This window comes from Panthera tigris, chromosome E2 (assembly GCF_018350195.1).
Source record: "Panthera tigris isolate Pti1 chromosome E2, P.tigris_Pti1_mat1.1, whole genome shotgun sequence".
NCBI lineage: Eukaryota > Metazoa > Chordata > Mammalia > Carnivora > Felidae > Panthera > Panthera tigris.
Genome location: NC_056674.1, coordinates 50,228,669 through 50,245,638, shown reverse-complemented (window position 1 = coordinate 50,245,638; position 16,970 = coordinate 50,228,669). Strand labels below are relative to the sequence as shown.

The 16,970-nt window shown below is 39.3% G+C and overlaps 1 protein-coding gene across 3 annotated transcripts in view; it reads right to left on the bottom strand.

The window, feature by feature from the left end:
• CNTNAP4 (contactin associated protein family member 4) overlaps positions 1-16,970 on the bottom strand; it is a 250,253-nt gene that overhangs the window by 172,125 nt on the left and 61,158 nt on the right. For all 3 annotated transcript variants that reach the window (XM_042969646.1, XM_042969647.1, XM_042969648.1), the window contains exon 3: positions 2,434-2,627. In XM_042969646.1, coding sequence (XP_042825580.1) covers positions 2,434-2,627 — 194 coding nt within the window. The remainder of the gene's footprint in view (positions 1-2,433; positions 2,628-16,970) is intronic.

Genomic DNA, 16,970 nt, shown 5'->3' with positions numbered 1-16,970 from the left:
CAGGTGATAATCTCACCGTGGTGAGATTGAGCCCATGTCAGGCTCCACACTGAGCATGGAGCCTGCTTGGGATTCTCTCTCTCCCTCTTTCTCTCTGCCCCTTCTCCCCCGCCTCAAAATAAATCAACATTTAAAAAAAAAGATTTGGGGCACCTGGGTGGCTCAGTCAGTTAAGCGTCCAACTTTGGCTCGGGTCATGATCTCACAGTCCGTGGGTTCAAGCCCCACATCGGGCTCTGTGCTGACAGCTCGGAGCCTGGAGCCTGGAGCCTGCTTTGGATTCTGTGTCTTCCTCTCTCTCTGCCCCTCCCCTGCTCGTGCTCTCTCTCTCTGTCTCCTCAAAATAAATAAAGATTAAAAAATTTTAAAAATGAATAAACAAACAAATAAATAAATAATGAAAAACAGATTTGGATGCTGAGATGACAGGTTGGAAGGTACAGCCTCTATTTTCAGGATGTTCACACTCAAAAGAGGAAGAGAATGAATAAACAAATCAAAGCACAGCATAAAAAATAATATTACCTTGGCAAGTAATTATGATAGATGCCATCTGTCTTTACATTGATTAGTTTGGATTGGTTAAGGATATCATTATGCCTCTATGTCACCCTGAGAACCTCACTTTTTTTTTTAATTTTTTTAATGCTTATTTTTGAGAGAGAGAGACAGACAGACGGACAGAGACAGAGTGTGAGCAGGAGAGGAGCAGAGAGAAAGAGACACAGAATCGGAAGCAGGCTCCAGGCTCTGAGCTCAGCTGTCAGCACAGAGCCAGATGCGGGGCTCGAACCCATGGAATGTGAGATCATGACCTGAGCTGAAGTTGGACGCCCAACCGACGGAGCCACCCAGGCAGCCCTGAGAACCTCACCTTAACAAGAGTAAGCAAAGGAAGGCAAGTGGTGTGGTCTAGGTTTGACTTGCCCCAAAACTGAATAACGGAGAAATAATTTTCATGGTTGATATATCATGTTAAGAAATGTCAAAAACGTACATTTTACTTAACACATCTATATGTTAGCATGAATTAACCTCTACTTATCTAGTTTAAAACCCAATACTTAATTTAGAAAAAGAGTAAAGGATGATCCAAACACCTAGTTAAAATAAATACCTCATTAAGCTTTCATTGTTATTGGTTCATAATTACTGTTTATTTTATCCCTAGTTTGAATGGTTCTCATGAAATTAATTCAACCGTAATATCCAGTTTTTCTCACTCTTCTACACTTCAGCTTGCTTAGGATTTTAAGGCAGCTTTTCTTAAAAATGCTTATAGGCAACTTCTTCCAGCCCAACTGTTGTTCTCTCTAGAGAAAGACCTGGGTTACTTCTTCTCAATTCAATTTACATCAATAAACACGCATTGAATGGCCACCAAATGCTTCAGAGACACAAAGGTGAGTAAATCGCAGTCCATTTCTTCAATGAGTTGATAATGTATGACTGAGTTCTAGGAACTTTCAAAAGAGAGGCAATTGACTGATCAAAGAAAATTATCATTATGTGCCCAAATAGGCTTCTAAATTATCTGTGTGCTAAGAATGATGCTTCATTAAGTTACTCATTTTCTCTAGTTCCAGCAGCTCAGCCAGAGGAAAAGAAAAAAAAAGAAAGTTCTTTGACTGCAGCACGTTGTCCCTGGTCCATATAAGATCCAAACCAATACCCTTCTCCTAGCAAAGAAATCCTTTCTTCACCACCAAGCAAACAGCCTACAGCTTCCTTCTTCCACCAGGTGTTTATATGTGATCAGCCAACTACAAATACCACCCGCCATATTGCAAACTGCCTCCTTGTCAGTCTCTCTTAAGGAGCCATGCCCCTGCCAATAACATGCAGCGTTTTACACACTTACACACTTTTAACAGACTAGAGAATGGTTTATATACAAATCATATATATATGTTTATATATACAAAACATATATGTTTTATATACAAAAACATATATATATGTTTATATCATATATAATACTCCAAATATTATATATACCAACCTCCAAATACTAGAGAGAGAAGGAGATGTTCAGAAATCTCAGAGGCATCAGAGGAAATAAAAGGAAAAAATTCTGTCAACCAACCTTAAATGAAGACCATGCAAAAACCACTAGGTTATTGGATAAAACTTAAAAACAAATGACAGGTTTTATTTATTTCTTAGACTTCCACGCTAGGTAGTGGACAAGTAAGATTTTTTTTCAGTTTCTGGGGTCTCTGAGATAAGTTCACTCACCTTTAGTATTTTCAAAAGTTATACCATGAAACAGAATAGAAAATGAATATTAATTCATTTTTCCTTGAAAAATGCTTTCTAAGTAATTCCCAAGATTCTGTGTCTCAACTTAGTTTAAGAGATTCGTAAACAACACACAGGGATGACTCTGCTTCTTTTCCCTGAGAGACTATGCATTCTGTTAAAGAAACATACCCAGATGCTGTCTTCTTGTCGATATTGTTTCCAGTTCCTGCCACTATCACTGAACATCAGGAGGTAGCTGGTCACCCAGTTGGAGCTCCCATATCCCCCTTGGGTGGCCACAGCGGTGATCTCCATTCTCTCTCCAAGGTCAATCTGCAACCACTGGTATTTGTTTGACACAAGTGGAGACCAGCCACCAGCTCCTTTTATGAAAATAGAAACAGAAGACAACGGGAAGAAGATTAGTTAAAAATCTGTTATTGGATAGAAATGCCAGTAAGACTGTATTCCTGTATGGAATTTAATAAAGTCAAATTTCCAAAATACGAAACTTCTCATAATTGTAGAATAATACAGAAAAACAAGAATTTAGTATAAATGGATGAAGCCTGTGTTAATTATGTTCATTTCTAGGTGTTATAACTCCCAACACGGGGTAGAACTGAGATTCTACTGAATGTTCAAAGTGCTTAATTTGACAAGTGGACATTCGTGTCTACACTTGGAACTAGGAGGGTTACTGCCCACACACATGATTAGGTGATGGTTCGACCTTCAATCATAGTTCACGCTGTGGCATAACTAGAATACTACCTGTGGTATCTGATCATGTTTAGACTTCCTGGAGAAAGAAGTATAGCATAAAGCCTGCAAATACAGATGGTCAAAAAGGATAGTCCCTATCCTCACTGTGTTGACGGGTTTATAGGAGGGACAGACATTGGAAACCATGCTTGAAACACAAATGTTAACGGTGAGACACGTGCAGGAAACAATAATACAACGGATGATGGAGGAGAGTTCTATCCAGTAGAAAGTTGGAACTGGCTGGCAACAAGCGTAGGAGAGGCCATTAAACTTTCAGGAATTTTGCAAGCTGACTGCTGAATACAGCCACTTTTACAACGGACCATGGTCGGAGTATTTAAACCACAGAAACTGGCAAACTCTACAGATCAGCACCCATTCCCACCCCAACCAATTCACCAACACACCACTGGTTCTATCCTGGCCGGGTGGGGAGGTGGGGTAAGGGGGGGGAGGTATGAGGTGGGGGAGGGGCAGTCAGGGAAAAGGTCCTAGAGTAAGGTGTGCTTGAGCATTCAAGAGTGAAAAATAGGAACCTATTGTATATTCAAGGAAGTGTGGGTAGAGCCGAACTTACTGTGTTTCCTTTTACTCACTGCACACCAGAATATTAGAGATGTGAATATTAGAGATATTAGAGACTACTGGATGTCTTGTTAAGATGTTTCATTCTTCCAGTTAATACAAAAAAGCCTTATTTGGGGACTTTACTTATTTTAAGTAATATTCACATTGATAATTATGTAAGTAATACGTAATCATTGTAAAAGGCATGAAACAGGGTTTAACGCATTCTTAAATCCATAATCATCTAATATTCAGTATCTTTTCAAATGTAACATCTAATATATAACACCCCAAGTAAGAATATTAGCACATGTTTTCTTTCCCACATTCTTTTGTCACCACCTTGAAGCTGTAAGCCCAACAAGGGAAGTGGGCAGGTTACGGATATAATCAGCTGCTCATGAAAGAGAGCAGACCATCCTCTACGTAAGGCTCAAAACTGAGTCAATACAGTATATTAAAAAGGAATTATGTGACAACAACATCCTATCCTGATGCTATAATGCTAACTCCTACTTGTATTAGGGTATGATTACCAAGTTATTCACTACATTGTCTTTAGAATGAGACTTTTTTTTTTTCAAATTTCCTTTTTTTTCTTGGAAGAAGTCATTGTTCAAAAATGTCTTCCATTCCATACCTCTCTCTTTTTCATCCAAAATATTATACATACAGTAATTTTGGTTGGCTTGTTTTTACTTTTAATTTTCTCTGTATTTGCCCTTGAAGAACCTGTGGTTTGGGCCAGTAACCTGGATGGGTGGAGTTCTGTCGGCCACCAATACCATCTACTACGTTTAGGTTAGAGAAGAATACTCTCGTATTTTGAGCAAGAGGGTTTGTTGGTAGACACATGCTCTGGCTGCATTTTTGGTGTCTTGGTGTCACTTCTCCAGCACAGCTCTGCTGTCCACAAGGGGCACCTCTTACTCTCGCAGCCTGTTATCTATAAGGAAGACTGATCTGAAGACATCTTGAATTATAGCCTGCCACAAATAACTCAGGAAATTCCCGAACCCTCAGTGGGAGTTGTTCCCACGGCATTATTTTTAAAGCCAAGCCAACTCTTCCTCCATATTTCACTGCTCAGGATGTAATGAAACTCCAGCCTACCTTTTCTACTTATTCTACTGTGGTAGAATTCACTTAGTATTTATTGAGCAAGTGAGTACTTTGTGTCAGGCATTCTGTGAAGACATAGTTATTTAATTCTCAGAGCCACCTATTGAATAGAGGATAAGTCACATACAGAGAGTCTGAATACCTGGCTGTCACCTGCAGAGCAGGAAGAGGCATGGTGCTCTTAGCCAGGACCTGCCGTGCCTCTCATGTTGTTATGATCAACGGGAACTGGAAGCTCCCAATGGATGTAGAAAAGATGGAGCTGAGAGAGGTAGGGGAACCCTAGAATTTAGCTACCGGGCGGTTGAGCCAATTTTCCTCCCTCGAATTAACAAAGACCGTATCTCTGAAGTACGGGGACATGACGGAAGGGGTGAATGGGTAACTATTTCCCTCTACTGTCCTTTCTAAATCTTACTATTCTTCCTAAGGATCTCTCCAAGTTTGGAAGTTGAAAGTTTCCTGAGGTCTAATGCTAACCAAGCATCCTCAGTCCTCTTATACTATTACTACTGCCTATCTCTCTGTTTTTTTATCATTTAAAAAAAATTTTTTTAAGTTTATTTATTTACTTTGGTTGAGAGAGAGAGAGTGGGGGTGGGGGAAGGGCAGAAAGAGAGGGGAGAGAAAAATCCCAAGCAGGCTCCTCAATGTCAGCACAGAGCCTGACACAGGGCTTGGTCTCACCAGCAGTGAAGTCATGACCTAAGCCAAAATCAAGAGACAGAGCCACCCAGGCACCCCATATCCGACTGAGCCATCCAGGCACCCCATATCATTGTTTTATACATAGAAAAGTTGGAAAAGAGTGAATGAAGGGCCCCCCGGCTGGCTATCATTTTAACCTGACATTTCGACATTCGGAATTTTATCTATATGTAGCTTATACCTCTGGGAAAATACTGATTATTTTGTGTCTTGCTCTTTCTAGTTAATTTCAATGGTCTATACACTTTTTCAATATAGAATTTCATAATCTTTCTGTAGCATTTTGACACTCCTTGATAGACCAGTATTTAAAAAGTGAGCACATGAGAGGAGCACAGTAAGGAAAAAAGAATCAGCATGATTCTGGTGAGTTAAAATTGGATCATCAATTCTCATCAGGAGAAAGAGGCACCTCTCACTGACCGCTCCCTCTTCCCAGCACCGCTCACTGTTACAGGTGCACTACCCGACTGGAAACATTCGCAGTTAATTGACCTTGAACATTTCAATTTCTCACCTGTGGTGAAAAGGTACTACTGATATGCAAATTAAGCTATATCATTAAAGAGGTACACCAATAAAGTCATGGAAATTCAGATGCTCCTGGGCTTTACCAAGTGAAATCGGCCCCAGGGAATCCACAGATTCCCCACAGGGTTTGAAGGTGTTTTAGCTCTGCAGATGCACATGGTCTAAGTGTGTGATGGAGTGATATCCTTGTTCTGATTCTAAAACAAATGTCGAAGAGGAATATGGAAAATGCAAACTTCTAGGTATAGATATAGGTACAGATATAGGTAGAACGTGACTTACTTTGGTACTGGCAGCCTGTGGTGACAAGTAGGAACAACAGACATGAAATAAAAGCTGACGTTATATTAGAACAGCCGTCTGGCCACTACCAAACCACCCAGCATTCCGGAACCATGCTATTGTCGTATTTACTTTTTTCATGGGAGAAATGAGGGCTAACTCCAGCCAACGGTAAAGTCTGAATTACTCTAAAATAAAAGAATCCCTCACTTTATTTATTAATCAAACCTTTTAGCTGCTGGTCAAGTATTATTCGTTCTTAATGATGCTTTTAATATGCCCATGTGTTCACCATTACAGTAGGCCAATACCTACAGACCAAAGACCATCTCTTTAGAACCCCCACCTCGTCCATGGTTACTGACATGTAACCCACCAGATAAAAACAAGAGTCTTGTCCCCTCAGCTCATTTTCTTCCTATTCCACCCTCCTTTTTCTCCTTCTTTGGCCTCATCACTGAGACTTGGCATAGTAAAGTGTCATAAATCTATCCAAACAAAAACACTTGTTGACTCTTCGCATCACAGCCTGAAAACTCACATTTAAAAACGAAAATCCTCCCGACTGGTGAGACTTTTAAATTAAATGTTGTAGCACTGCTCTGAGAATTAATTTCAAAAAGCATATTAAAGTGCCTATTGATTTCTCTCACATACAGCAAGCATGTGGGTACATGGCAGTTGTTACTTTTTGAATTATAGAACAATTATTATTACTATTGACTCCAAATACAGATTTATGATCACAGCACTAAATTCAGCTCTGAAAATATTTAGTTCCTGAATGACCACAAACACAGCATCTCTTGCCTACCAGTTCTATTTATTTTTTTTAATTTTAAAAAAATGTTTATTTATTTTTGAGAGAGACAGAGTGTGAGTGGGGGAGGGGCAGAGAGAGACTGAGACGCAGAATCTGAAGCAGGCTCCAGGCTCCAAGCTGCCAGCATAGAGCCTGATGTGGGACTTCAACCCACAAACTGAGAGATCATGACTTGAACCGAAGTTGGGTGCTTAACCCACTGAGGCACCCAGTGGGTGCCTACCAATTTAAACCATTTAAAAGTTCCTGGGGAACTTGCTTCTATAAAATATGTGGCTGTGAATTATAGGGAAAGAAAAGCAAACTATAAATGGTCTGTGCCTATTGTATGTCAAATACTCTACTCTAGAAATTTTAGTTACCATATTAAGCTTAATTACTAAAATTATCGAGTGAAATGAAATGTTTTAACACCTCTTCTTTTCAAATAAAACTTAAAAAAATATTTACAGAGGCTGAGTAAATTTTCCTAATATTATGCAAATTAAATTTTTCCAAATGTTATACAAATCACTTTAATGTGGATAAGAAATTACTTATTTTTAAAATAATTTAAATCTCAGTGAGGATCTCATTTTAAAAGTCACTTCCTTCTCAGTTCTTTACCCCTGAAAAAATTATACAACTGTCATTGCCCATAGTGGTTAATTTTATCCCAAGAATATATCTAAATTATAAATTCAATATTATTTATTTTTCTTTAATTTTTTTAAACATTCATTTTAAGTAGGTTCCACGTCCAGTGGGGGGCTTGAACTCAGGACCTTGAGATCAAGAGTCACATGCTCTACCAACTGAGCCAGGCAGATACCCTTATTCAATATTATTTAAATATAAGTAACTGCCTGGCTGAATTATAAATTTAATATCCATATATCCCATTTGCCAGATATCAATAATAATTAGTTCTGCTCATAGAGACACATCTTACAATTTCGGGAAAGTGAAAAGAAAAATTGAAGAAAAAAATACTTTTGGTTGAAGCCCTAAAATAGAGAAAAGAATCACCTCTATCCCCTACTAATATTAAAAATGACATGACTGCCATTCCTGGTGGTCATCAGGGAGATGATGTGGCATAGAGTTTTGTCAACTTCATAAAAGTACAAACTGCTCAGAAAGAAGGAGCCATATTTCTTTCCCAATATTTAAAGTGTAGAAAGACACAAATGTTCAAGGACACAAAGCACAGTGAACACAATTGAATGACAGCCCTAGCCACCACTAGGCCACATACATTTCTACAAAAATGATTGGCTTAATTAAAATTGTCATAGGAAAGCTTCCTTCTAAGATAATTACTTTTTTTTCACATGTCAACTAGATTTCCCCCAAGAGTCTAAATTTGCCCGGATCATTTTGTTCTTGACATTACATTACAATAATGTAAGGAAACAAAAAGAACATTGTGCCAATATTTGCTTGGCTCCCTTAAATGGACTGCAGTGTCCCTGGGTCACCATGTAGAACTCTTAACAACTTTGTGTTGTTACCAGCTTAGTTTTTTGTCGGTTTTTTTGTTTGTTTGCTTGTTTTGCCAAGAACAAAACACGATGCTATTGATGCTGTAATTTGCTGATCTTTTTTCACAGAACACTCTAGAATCTTGGCATTGCCTCCCCTGGCCCCAGGGATGGTGACAGGGATGGACGCATCACCTGAGCCAGGCTAGTGGCGCAATTCCAGGATTCTGTCGGGACTACTGAAGGAGAGATCCTTTTCTCCGCTCAGAAAGCTGAAAGGATGGGACTCGGGAATCAAACTGCAGCAGCGATCTTTTTGGAAAGTCTGCCTGAGTGAAGCCAACACAGAGGGAGGCAGAGGTGGGAGGTGAAGTGAGACGGAGCTCTGCTGGCACAGTCAGCGCCCGAGCCCATTCCTATGCCTTCTAGTTCCTTCCACAGGGCATGAGCTGGCCCCTTCACTTGTGATGGACCTGCTCGGGTCCACTGCTTCAGCGATTCTCCTCTCTCTCCTGCCTCGTTATCTTTTTTTCTCTTTGATGGATCATTCCCACGGATGTACAAGCATGCTGTTGTTTTTCCTTCTTTTTTTTTTTTAAAGAAAAAAATCTTCTCTTGACTCTTCTGTACCTTTTTTTCTCCTTTTTATGTTACCATTCTTTGAATAAGATGTCCACACTCAAGCCCTGCAATTCTTCTCATTTCATTCTCGCTCCAGCCAACTCCAACCAGCCTTTCATTCTGTACCACTCAACTGAAGCTGCTCTTCTCAAGACTACCAGAGAACTCCACGTCACCAAACCGAATGCTCAGGTTTCAGCCTTCCTACCACCTGGCCCACCAGAGACATTTGAATATTCCGGCCCTTCCCAAGGCTTCGGTATACTTTGTTCACTTATTTTCACAAGAGCTCCTTCTCTTAATTTTCTCCTCAGCTTACTGGTCCTTCTTCCTCAGTCTCCATTGCTAGTTTTTTTTTTATCTCTTATCAGCTCTGAGGGTTGAGATGCTCCAGGGCTCAGTCCTTTGCCCTGGTTCTTTTCTGTCAACGTGCACTCCTTCATGATTTCTCTTGACCTCGTGGATTTAAGTATTACCTACATGCCAATAATTCCCTGAGTTACATCTCCACCCCACATCTCCTTCCCGAGCTTCATTCAACTTGGTATCTGTAACATGTTCCAAAACAAACCTCATTCTCCCCCCCAGGCCTACTCTGTTCATACCCTTCCCCAGCCCAGTTTATGATAATTCCATCCTTCTGGTTTCTCAGAAGAGCAACAACAAAGAAGTCATTCTTGACTCCCCTCTTTTTCAGCACATAACCATTCCAAGAGAAAATGTTACTGGTGCCGCTCACCTGTCCAGCATCAGACTATTTGCCCATCTTCATTGGTACTCCTTTGGCTCAAGGCACATGATTTTACCCTACATTCTTGCAGAAGCCACCGAAGAAGTCTCTCTGCTTCTTCCCTAGCTCATGGAGGCTCCATTCTCCATGTAACAGGCTTAAAATATTATCCCTGTGTTCAAAACACTGCAGTAAGTCTCCATCATACACACAGTGAAAGACAAAGTCATCGCTATATGGCCCACAGGGTCCTATGTGATCTGCCCCCTTATACCACTCCCACCCATGTCTGCCCAGCCTCTTCTTCCCAGTTCACGCCCCATCAGCAGCAAGGGCCTCCCTCCCTGAGGTTCTCTGCACAAACACCAGTCATTCTCCTACCTCCCAGTCCCTGCTGTGCGAAGTGATCCTTTCTGCCTGGAGTGCTCCCCTCTGAGATACACTGGGCTAACATCCCTGCCACCTTCGAGTCTTTGCTCGGATCTGATCCTTCCCACAGAGGCCTGTATCCCCTGACCTCCCTTGCCACAATTTCTCTTACCCAACAATACTGTTCCCATTTGTCTTACCCAAAACAACTTTCTCATTCTTTTTGACAGGAATTGACATAGTATACGATTTCCTTTTACACATAGTATATGATTTTCTTATTTATTACATGTATTCTTTATCTTTTATCTTGACCTACTAGAACATAAGCTTGATGAGACCAAGAGCCTTTGCCTGTTTTACCCACAGATAGATCCTAAGTGTCTAGCACATGGCCCGACGCATGGTGGATGCTTAGTAACTATGTACTGCATAAAGGAATGAAATAAATCTGTAGCCATCCAGGTATAATAAGACTGTGTAAATTCATATACCAAATTAGTGGCAAAGTGGAAACTGGAGCCAAATGAGGTTTCTTTGCAGCGAGGTATTTTCAGTGAGGTTCTCAAAGAGAAAGCTCAAGTACGTACACACACACACACACACACACACACACACACACACACACACGGACTACCAATTGCCCCAAAGTTATACAGTTTAATCACTTGTAAACTACATTTCCTAGATGTACTTATGGCTTTGTTTTTGGATTTTTGATACAGTGAAAAAGATGCTTTTCACTTCATTTCCCCAGAAAGGCTCTAAATTAATAATACCTCACTCAGTTCTCTGAGGTTTCAGTTCTTTGCTGTTGATCCGTTTTTCCCTCGCGGCAAATTGGCAGACTGACTTTCCGTCCTACTTCATGTATTGCCAGAGCAAACATTTCTGAAATCTTTAATAATTCAGTGGATTGAAAAGTAAATATTTACACCCTTCCTCTGTTCGGGCATTTTGATTTGTATATTTGATTTGCAAATTTTGTGACAGCCAAATTTACTCTGGAAAGCTGGGAAAAAGTTATAAAAACACTAAATTCTGTGCCAGCAAGTTTTATTTCACTCAAATTAGTCATTTTAGGAAAATGACTTTTAGCACATGATGTCTAGAAATTCAAACGATAATCAGGACTTGCTCATGTTTTGCTTTCTAAGCCCATTATGATGCTTTTCTAAAAGTTTCGATTTAGATCTATTGCAGTGAGACAGGTCATTTCAGTAAATGACATCATGCATCAAAAAGAACATACTGACAATATCCCAGAGGTTTAAAAACCATTTTTTGCTTCCGTACCTTCCTTTTTTTTTTTTTTTTTTTATCTTCCTTAGCCAGACAGAGATGATAAGCTGTCGTGAGCCAAATGTCCTCATATCACTCCTTCTGGGTCAAAAAACTGAAGTCACTCTCTTGTACCAACAGACATCATTTCCACATAATGACTGCAAAAGGCAGCATTACTGGAACACAGTATATCAAAAAGGTAAAAAGTGCAAAACCAATCCCAAGCATTTGATTGATTAAATCATTTAATGCTTTCTCAGTTTGTAAAAAATGCTAAGACATATTAAGATAACATCATATTCCCAATTATGGAGATATGTTTACCTCTAGGCTTAGGTAATTTTGAGTTCAGTCTTGAATATACGTGCTTTATTTAATTCCATGACTTATTCCTTTTTAAGTGATACTTCATTGTGGAAACTTTTATTTTACAAGCAGCAGGAAAAACTATTAGTGATGCTTGTGACCATGACAGTCTTAGCTTTTACCTCAGAAGCTTGACTAAACTTTACACAGGGTCCTTCCCAACTAGAAGTGCCTGACTTCCCTTTTCTTAGAGCATTTAATTTAGGAAACTTGCAACTATAAACCATTTCTCTGCCCCCTGAGATATAAATCTTCCTCAAGCCTCTTTCCAAGTTTATAATCCAAGAATGTCTTTCTCAAGGACCTGAGTCATCCCTTGAAATGCAGTCATCAAGAAAGTGCCTCATTTCCCAGTCTCTATGGGAGGGCATGAGTCTAATTTCTGTAATCGCCAATTAGCAAACAAAAACACCTGATCACAATGACCAACTTCCCCGCCTAATGTTCTCCAGTACTTTTCTACTATCTCAACCAGGGCTTACAAACTCTATTTTGTTTCAACAGAGTTGGGTTCAATGTCTCTTCTCTGTTGCAACAGTCTTGACCTTCATTGTTATGGTATTGAAAGTCTGTCTGGTCTTTTTACCCAATCCGTGCAATTATTCTTTTGTTTGTTTTTTTTTATTTTTATCTATTATTGAAGTATAGTTGACATACACTATCATATTAGTTTTAGGTGTACAAGAGTGATTCAACAATTCTATACATTACACAGTGCTTACCACAGTAAACATAGTCATCATCTGTCACCATACAATGTTATTTCAATGTTATTGACTAGATTCCCTGTGTTGTACTTTTAATCTCCATGACTTTTTTCATTTTGTAACTGGAAGTCTGTACTAGTGTGATTTTTCTTTGGCAGGAGATAACTGGGAGTTTTTTAATTGGAACAATGTGTTTTTCATCTTTCTGTCTAATGAATTATATTCCCTAGAAACCATTCCACAATCAAAGTCCAGGAGAAGAAGATAAAGAGCAATGCTCAGAAGTGAATGAGGGTCTGACTAGAAGCTCACTTGAGGGATCCTTCATGGTAGTGACATCACCCAGAGATGACTGCACAGTTGTTCCATCTATTAACCAAAGAATGTCACAGCCAGCTTCATAGACTCTGAATAGCAACAAGAGGTGTCATGGGACTCCTTCAGCAAAAGGTGATGGCCTTGGCCAAGAAAACAATCAAGGGAGGGATCGGCCACTAAAACTGGCAATGCATTACAACAAACACGTAGGGTTAGGACCAACCCAACCACACTCAGCAGATATCACTGCCAGGTATAAAAGGATCCAACCAACGATCTTGTGGTAAATACCAACATGACAACCAACATATGCTGGGGGAGCTGCTACCCAGTCGTGCCCTGTATCATCTGAGTTCCTCATATGTCAACCATCATTTTGGAAAGAACTAAAGGAAAGATGAGGAAATCATAAAGTCTGATTTCAGGGCAGGTCATGATCTCACAGTTCATGAGATCAGGCCCCACATTGGACTCTGTACTGTGAGTACAGAACCTGCTTGGGATATTCTCTCTCTCTTTCTCTCTCTCTCTCTCTCGCTCTCTCCCCCACCCCCCACCTCTGCATCTACCCTTCTGTCTGTCTCTCTCTTCCTCTCTCTCCCTCTCTCTCTCCCTCTCCCTCTCTCTCAAAATAAATAAAATGAGCTTAAAAAAAGTCTGAACATTTATCTGGAAGGGACTGACATGATCAAAGGAGGCTACTCTACCCAGCAGTCACCAGAGGGCTTGAGGTGAACTGATTTGTGGGCATATATGGGAGTCTCTAAACTGAAAAGCAAATAGGATCACCCCCCACTTAAAACAATACTCACCAGTGCTAATGTGTTGACAATAGTGAAAAAATATGTCGTGTTTCCATGTTATTCCTCAACTCACATAACCTGCAAACTCAGAGATCTGAAATTGGCTGAGAAAATCAGATCAACTAATATCTCAGATCTGAATGGTTAATGTACTGTGGTATCTTTATGAGTAAATGTTTAAGTGCCTAATATCCCCAAAGCTGCCGATTATACATTTTATGCAAAGTATGATTTTATAAAACTGTATGTGGATTGTGAAAAACAAGGCTATTTTCATGTGTAGATGGGTGGTCAACCAGGATGAATGCTTCTATCTGATTCGAAAAACATCCTGCCATATGTGCAGTAGATTCTGGACTCCAGATCTGCACTGTAGAGCAAAATCGCTCAAAATTCAGTAGGCATCACAGTAGTAACTGGTACAAATTAGACAGAAGCAAAAAAAATTATATATATATGTAAAACATCATATATAATATATAATTATAATAATTACATTATAGTATATAAATATATATGTATATATACATATATATACATATATATACACACACACATATATATATAGTACACACACACACATACACACTGCTTTTAATGGATATAATGTTCCACAATAGCACGGGGCAGTGGGATGCAAATAGAATTTAGTGTCTGAAGCCAGCAAGTACAATATTCCCCCATGCACACATTCAATTCTAGAAATGCTTTGAGTTGCAGACCCTTTTGCTACACAAATGAATTGCTTCCTCTAACATCCAAGCACCCTAGCCAGCTCCATCTGGCTCCTGGCCTATGTACAAACAGAAGAGCACACAAGAGTTCTGTTTTTATGAAAAACACAGAGAAAAAAATATGCTCTTACGGGTTTTATGTCAAAAATGTGATTGGCCAAATGTGTAATTTGGCCAGCGATTGACATACGTTTGGATGTTTTGTGATGCTCAATTATTACAGGTGTTTTAAATGAATTCTTTACCTCTTTACATACAACAAATCAAGGTTCAACATATTTAATTTGGGGATTGTGCTCAAACAGTGAAGAAAACAAACAGACGCAAGTGTAACAAGCCATTGCTGGCGATTTTTCCCATCGAGCACTTCTATTCATTAACCTGATTTTAACCTATGGTTATAAACTTGTGATTTTTGTCACTGAGAAAGAAATAACTTCTAAAATGACATGCCACTAATTGTTCCACAGGAGAAAGAGCAGGCAATTCCCCTGGCTTGACCGAGATAAAAATCACCCCAGGCTGAGGGAGCAGGATCCAGTCTGTCAGGATGCGAAAGGTGGGGAAGTGCAGGCAGAAGAGGAAAAAAGCACATCATTTTGCTCTGTTTATCTCCATCTTATTTCTATTTGTAATGCATAATGGAAAGTTCTAAATTGTCCTTTTTGATAAAAAGAAAGTTGCCTCTCACAAAGCAACCTCATTTCCACTCAAACCAGTGAGGCCTTTCATACGATTGTCAGGCCACCTATCACAGTTCATGGCTCCCAATGTATATTGATCCACTGAGTCATAATAAAGCAATGCTTCCAGCTGGGAATGAGAGTTAATGCAAACATTTTCTAGATCAGAAAAGACGGACCAAAAAAAAAAAAAAAAATAGGTCATGCTTCTGCCTAGCCAATTTCAAATTGCTTCTGGCGATACTGTGAATCTCATCCACACCCCTGCATTTTCCACACACTCTGTTACTACCAAGGAGAATGGTAGCAACCAGAAAACAGCATCCTAGCAGAATCAGTTCAGCACATGCTTGTGATGACAGCTACAATAATTATAAAATGCAAATCCTTTTGATAAGCACAATGGAAAGTCAATTACCACCATGCACTTATATTGCAATTATTACTATTTTGCTATATTCTTTTCTGACAGTAAAAAAATAATAATAAAGATCAATTTGCTGTTGTTTGGAATGTACCTTCAGAATTCAGAATTTTCCATCTTTATTTTAAAAATTACCACAAAAGGGGCACCTGGATGGCTCAGTTGGTTAAGCATCTGACTCTTCGTTTTGGCTCAGGTCATGATCTCACAGTTTGTGAGTTCAAGCCCTGCATCAGTCTCTGTACTCACAGCACAGAGTCTGCTTGGGATTCTCTGTCTCCCTCTATCTCTGCCCCTCCCCCCCCCAAATAAACATTAAAAAATAATTTACCACAAAAGATTTTTTTTTAACTTTTAATAAAAAAGAATGAATGAATGAATGGGGCAGCTGGGTGGCCTAGTCGGTTAAGCATCCAACTGCAGCTCAGGGCATGATCTCATGGTTTGTGGGTTCGAGCCCTACATCAGGCTCTGTGCTGACAGCTTAGAGCCTGGAGTCTGCTTCGGATTCTGGGTCGGCCTCTCTCTCTCTGCCCCTTCCCTGCTCCCACTTCCTCTCTTGCTCTCTCAAAAATAAATAAACATAATTTTTTTAAAAGTGAATGAATGAATGAATGAATGAATGAAAGGGGTAGAGGGAAATTTTTGTAGGTGATGAAAAAATTTATGGCCTTGATTATGGTGATGGTTTCATGGATGCATTTTTTACAATTTTTTTATTTGAGCACAGTAGACACAATGTTACATTAGTTTCAGGTGTACAACATAGTGATTCAGCATCTGTATATGTTATGCTGTGCTCAGCCCAAGTATAGCTACCTTCTGTCCTCATACAACACTACGACACAGGACCATGAATTATATTCCTTATGCTATACCTTTTATTCCTGTGACTTTTTCAGTCTACAACTATAAGCCCGTACCTCCCACTTCTCTTCACCCATTTTGCCCATCTGTCCACCCCCTTCCCTCTGGCAACCATCAGTGTGTTCTCTGTACTTATAGGTCTGATTCTTTTTTGTTTGTTTATTCATTTGTTTGGGGTTCTTTTTAGATTCTACATATGAGTAAATCACATGGTATTTGTCTTTCTCCATCTTATTTCACTTAGCATTATACCTGCTAGGTCCATTCATGTTGTCACAAATGGCAAGATCTCCTCCTTTTTTATGGCTGCATATATATATCACACATATACATATATATATATATATATACACACACACACATATATACATATATACACATATATATGTATGTATATGTATATATATATACACATATGTATATATGACATCTTCTTTATCCATTCTTCTCCTAATGGACGCTTAATTTCCTTCTATATCTTAACTATTGTAAATAACGCTGCAATGAACATAGGGTGCATATATCTTTTTAAATTAGTATTTCATTTCCTTTGAGT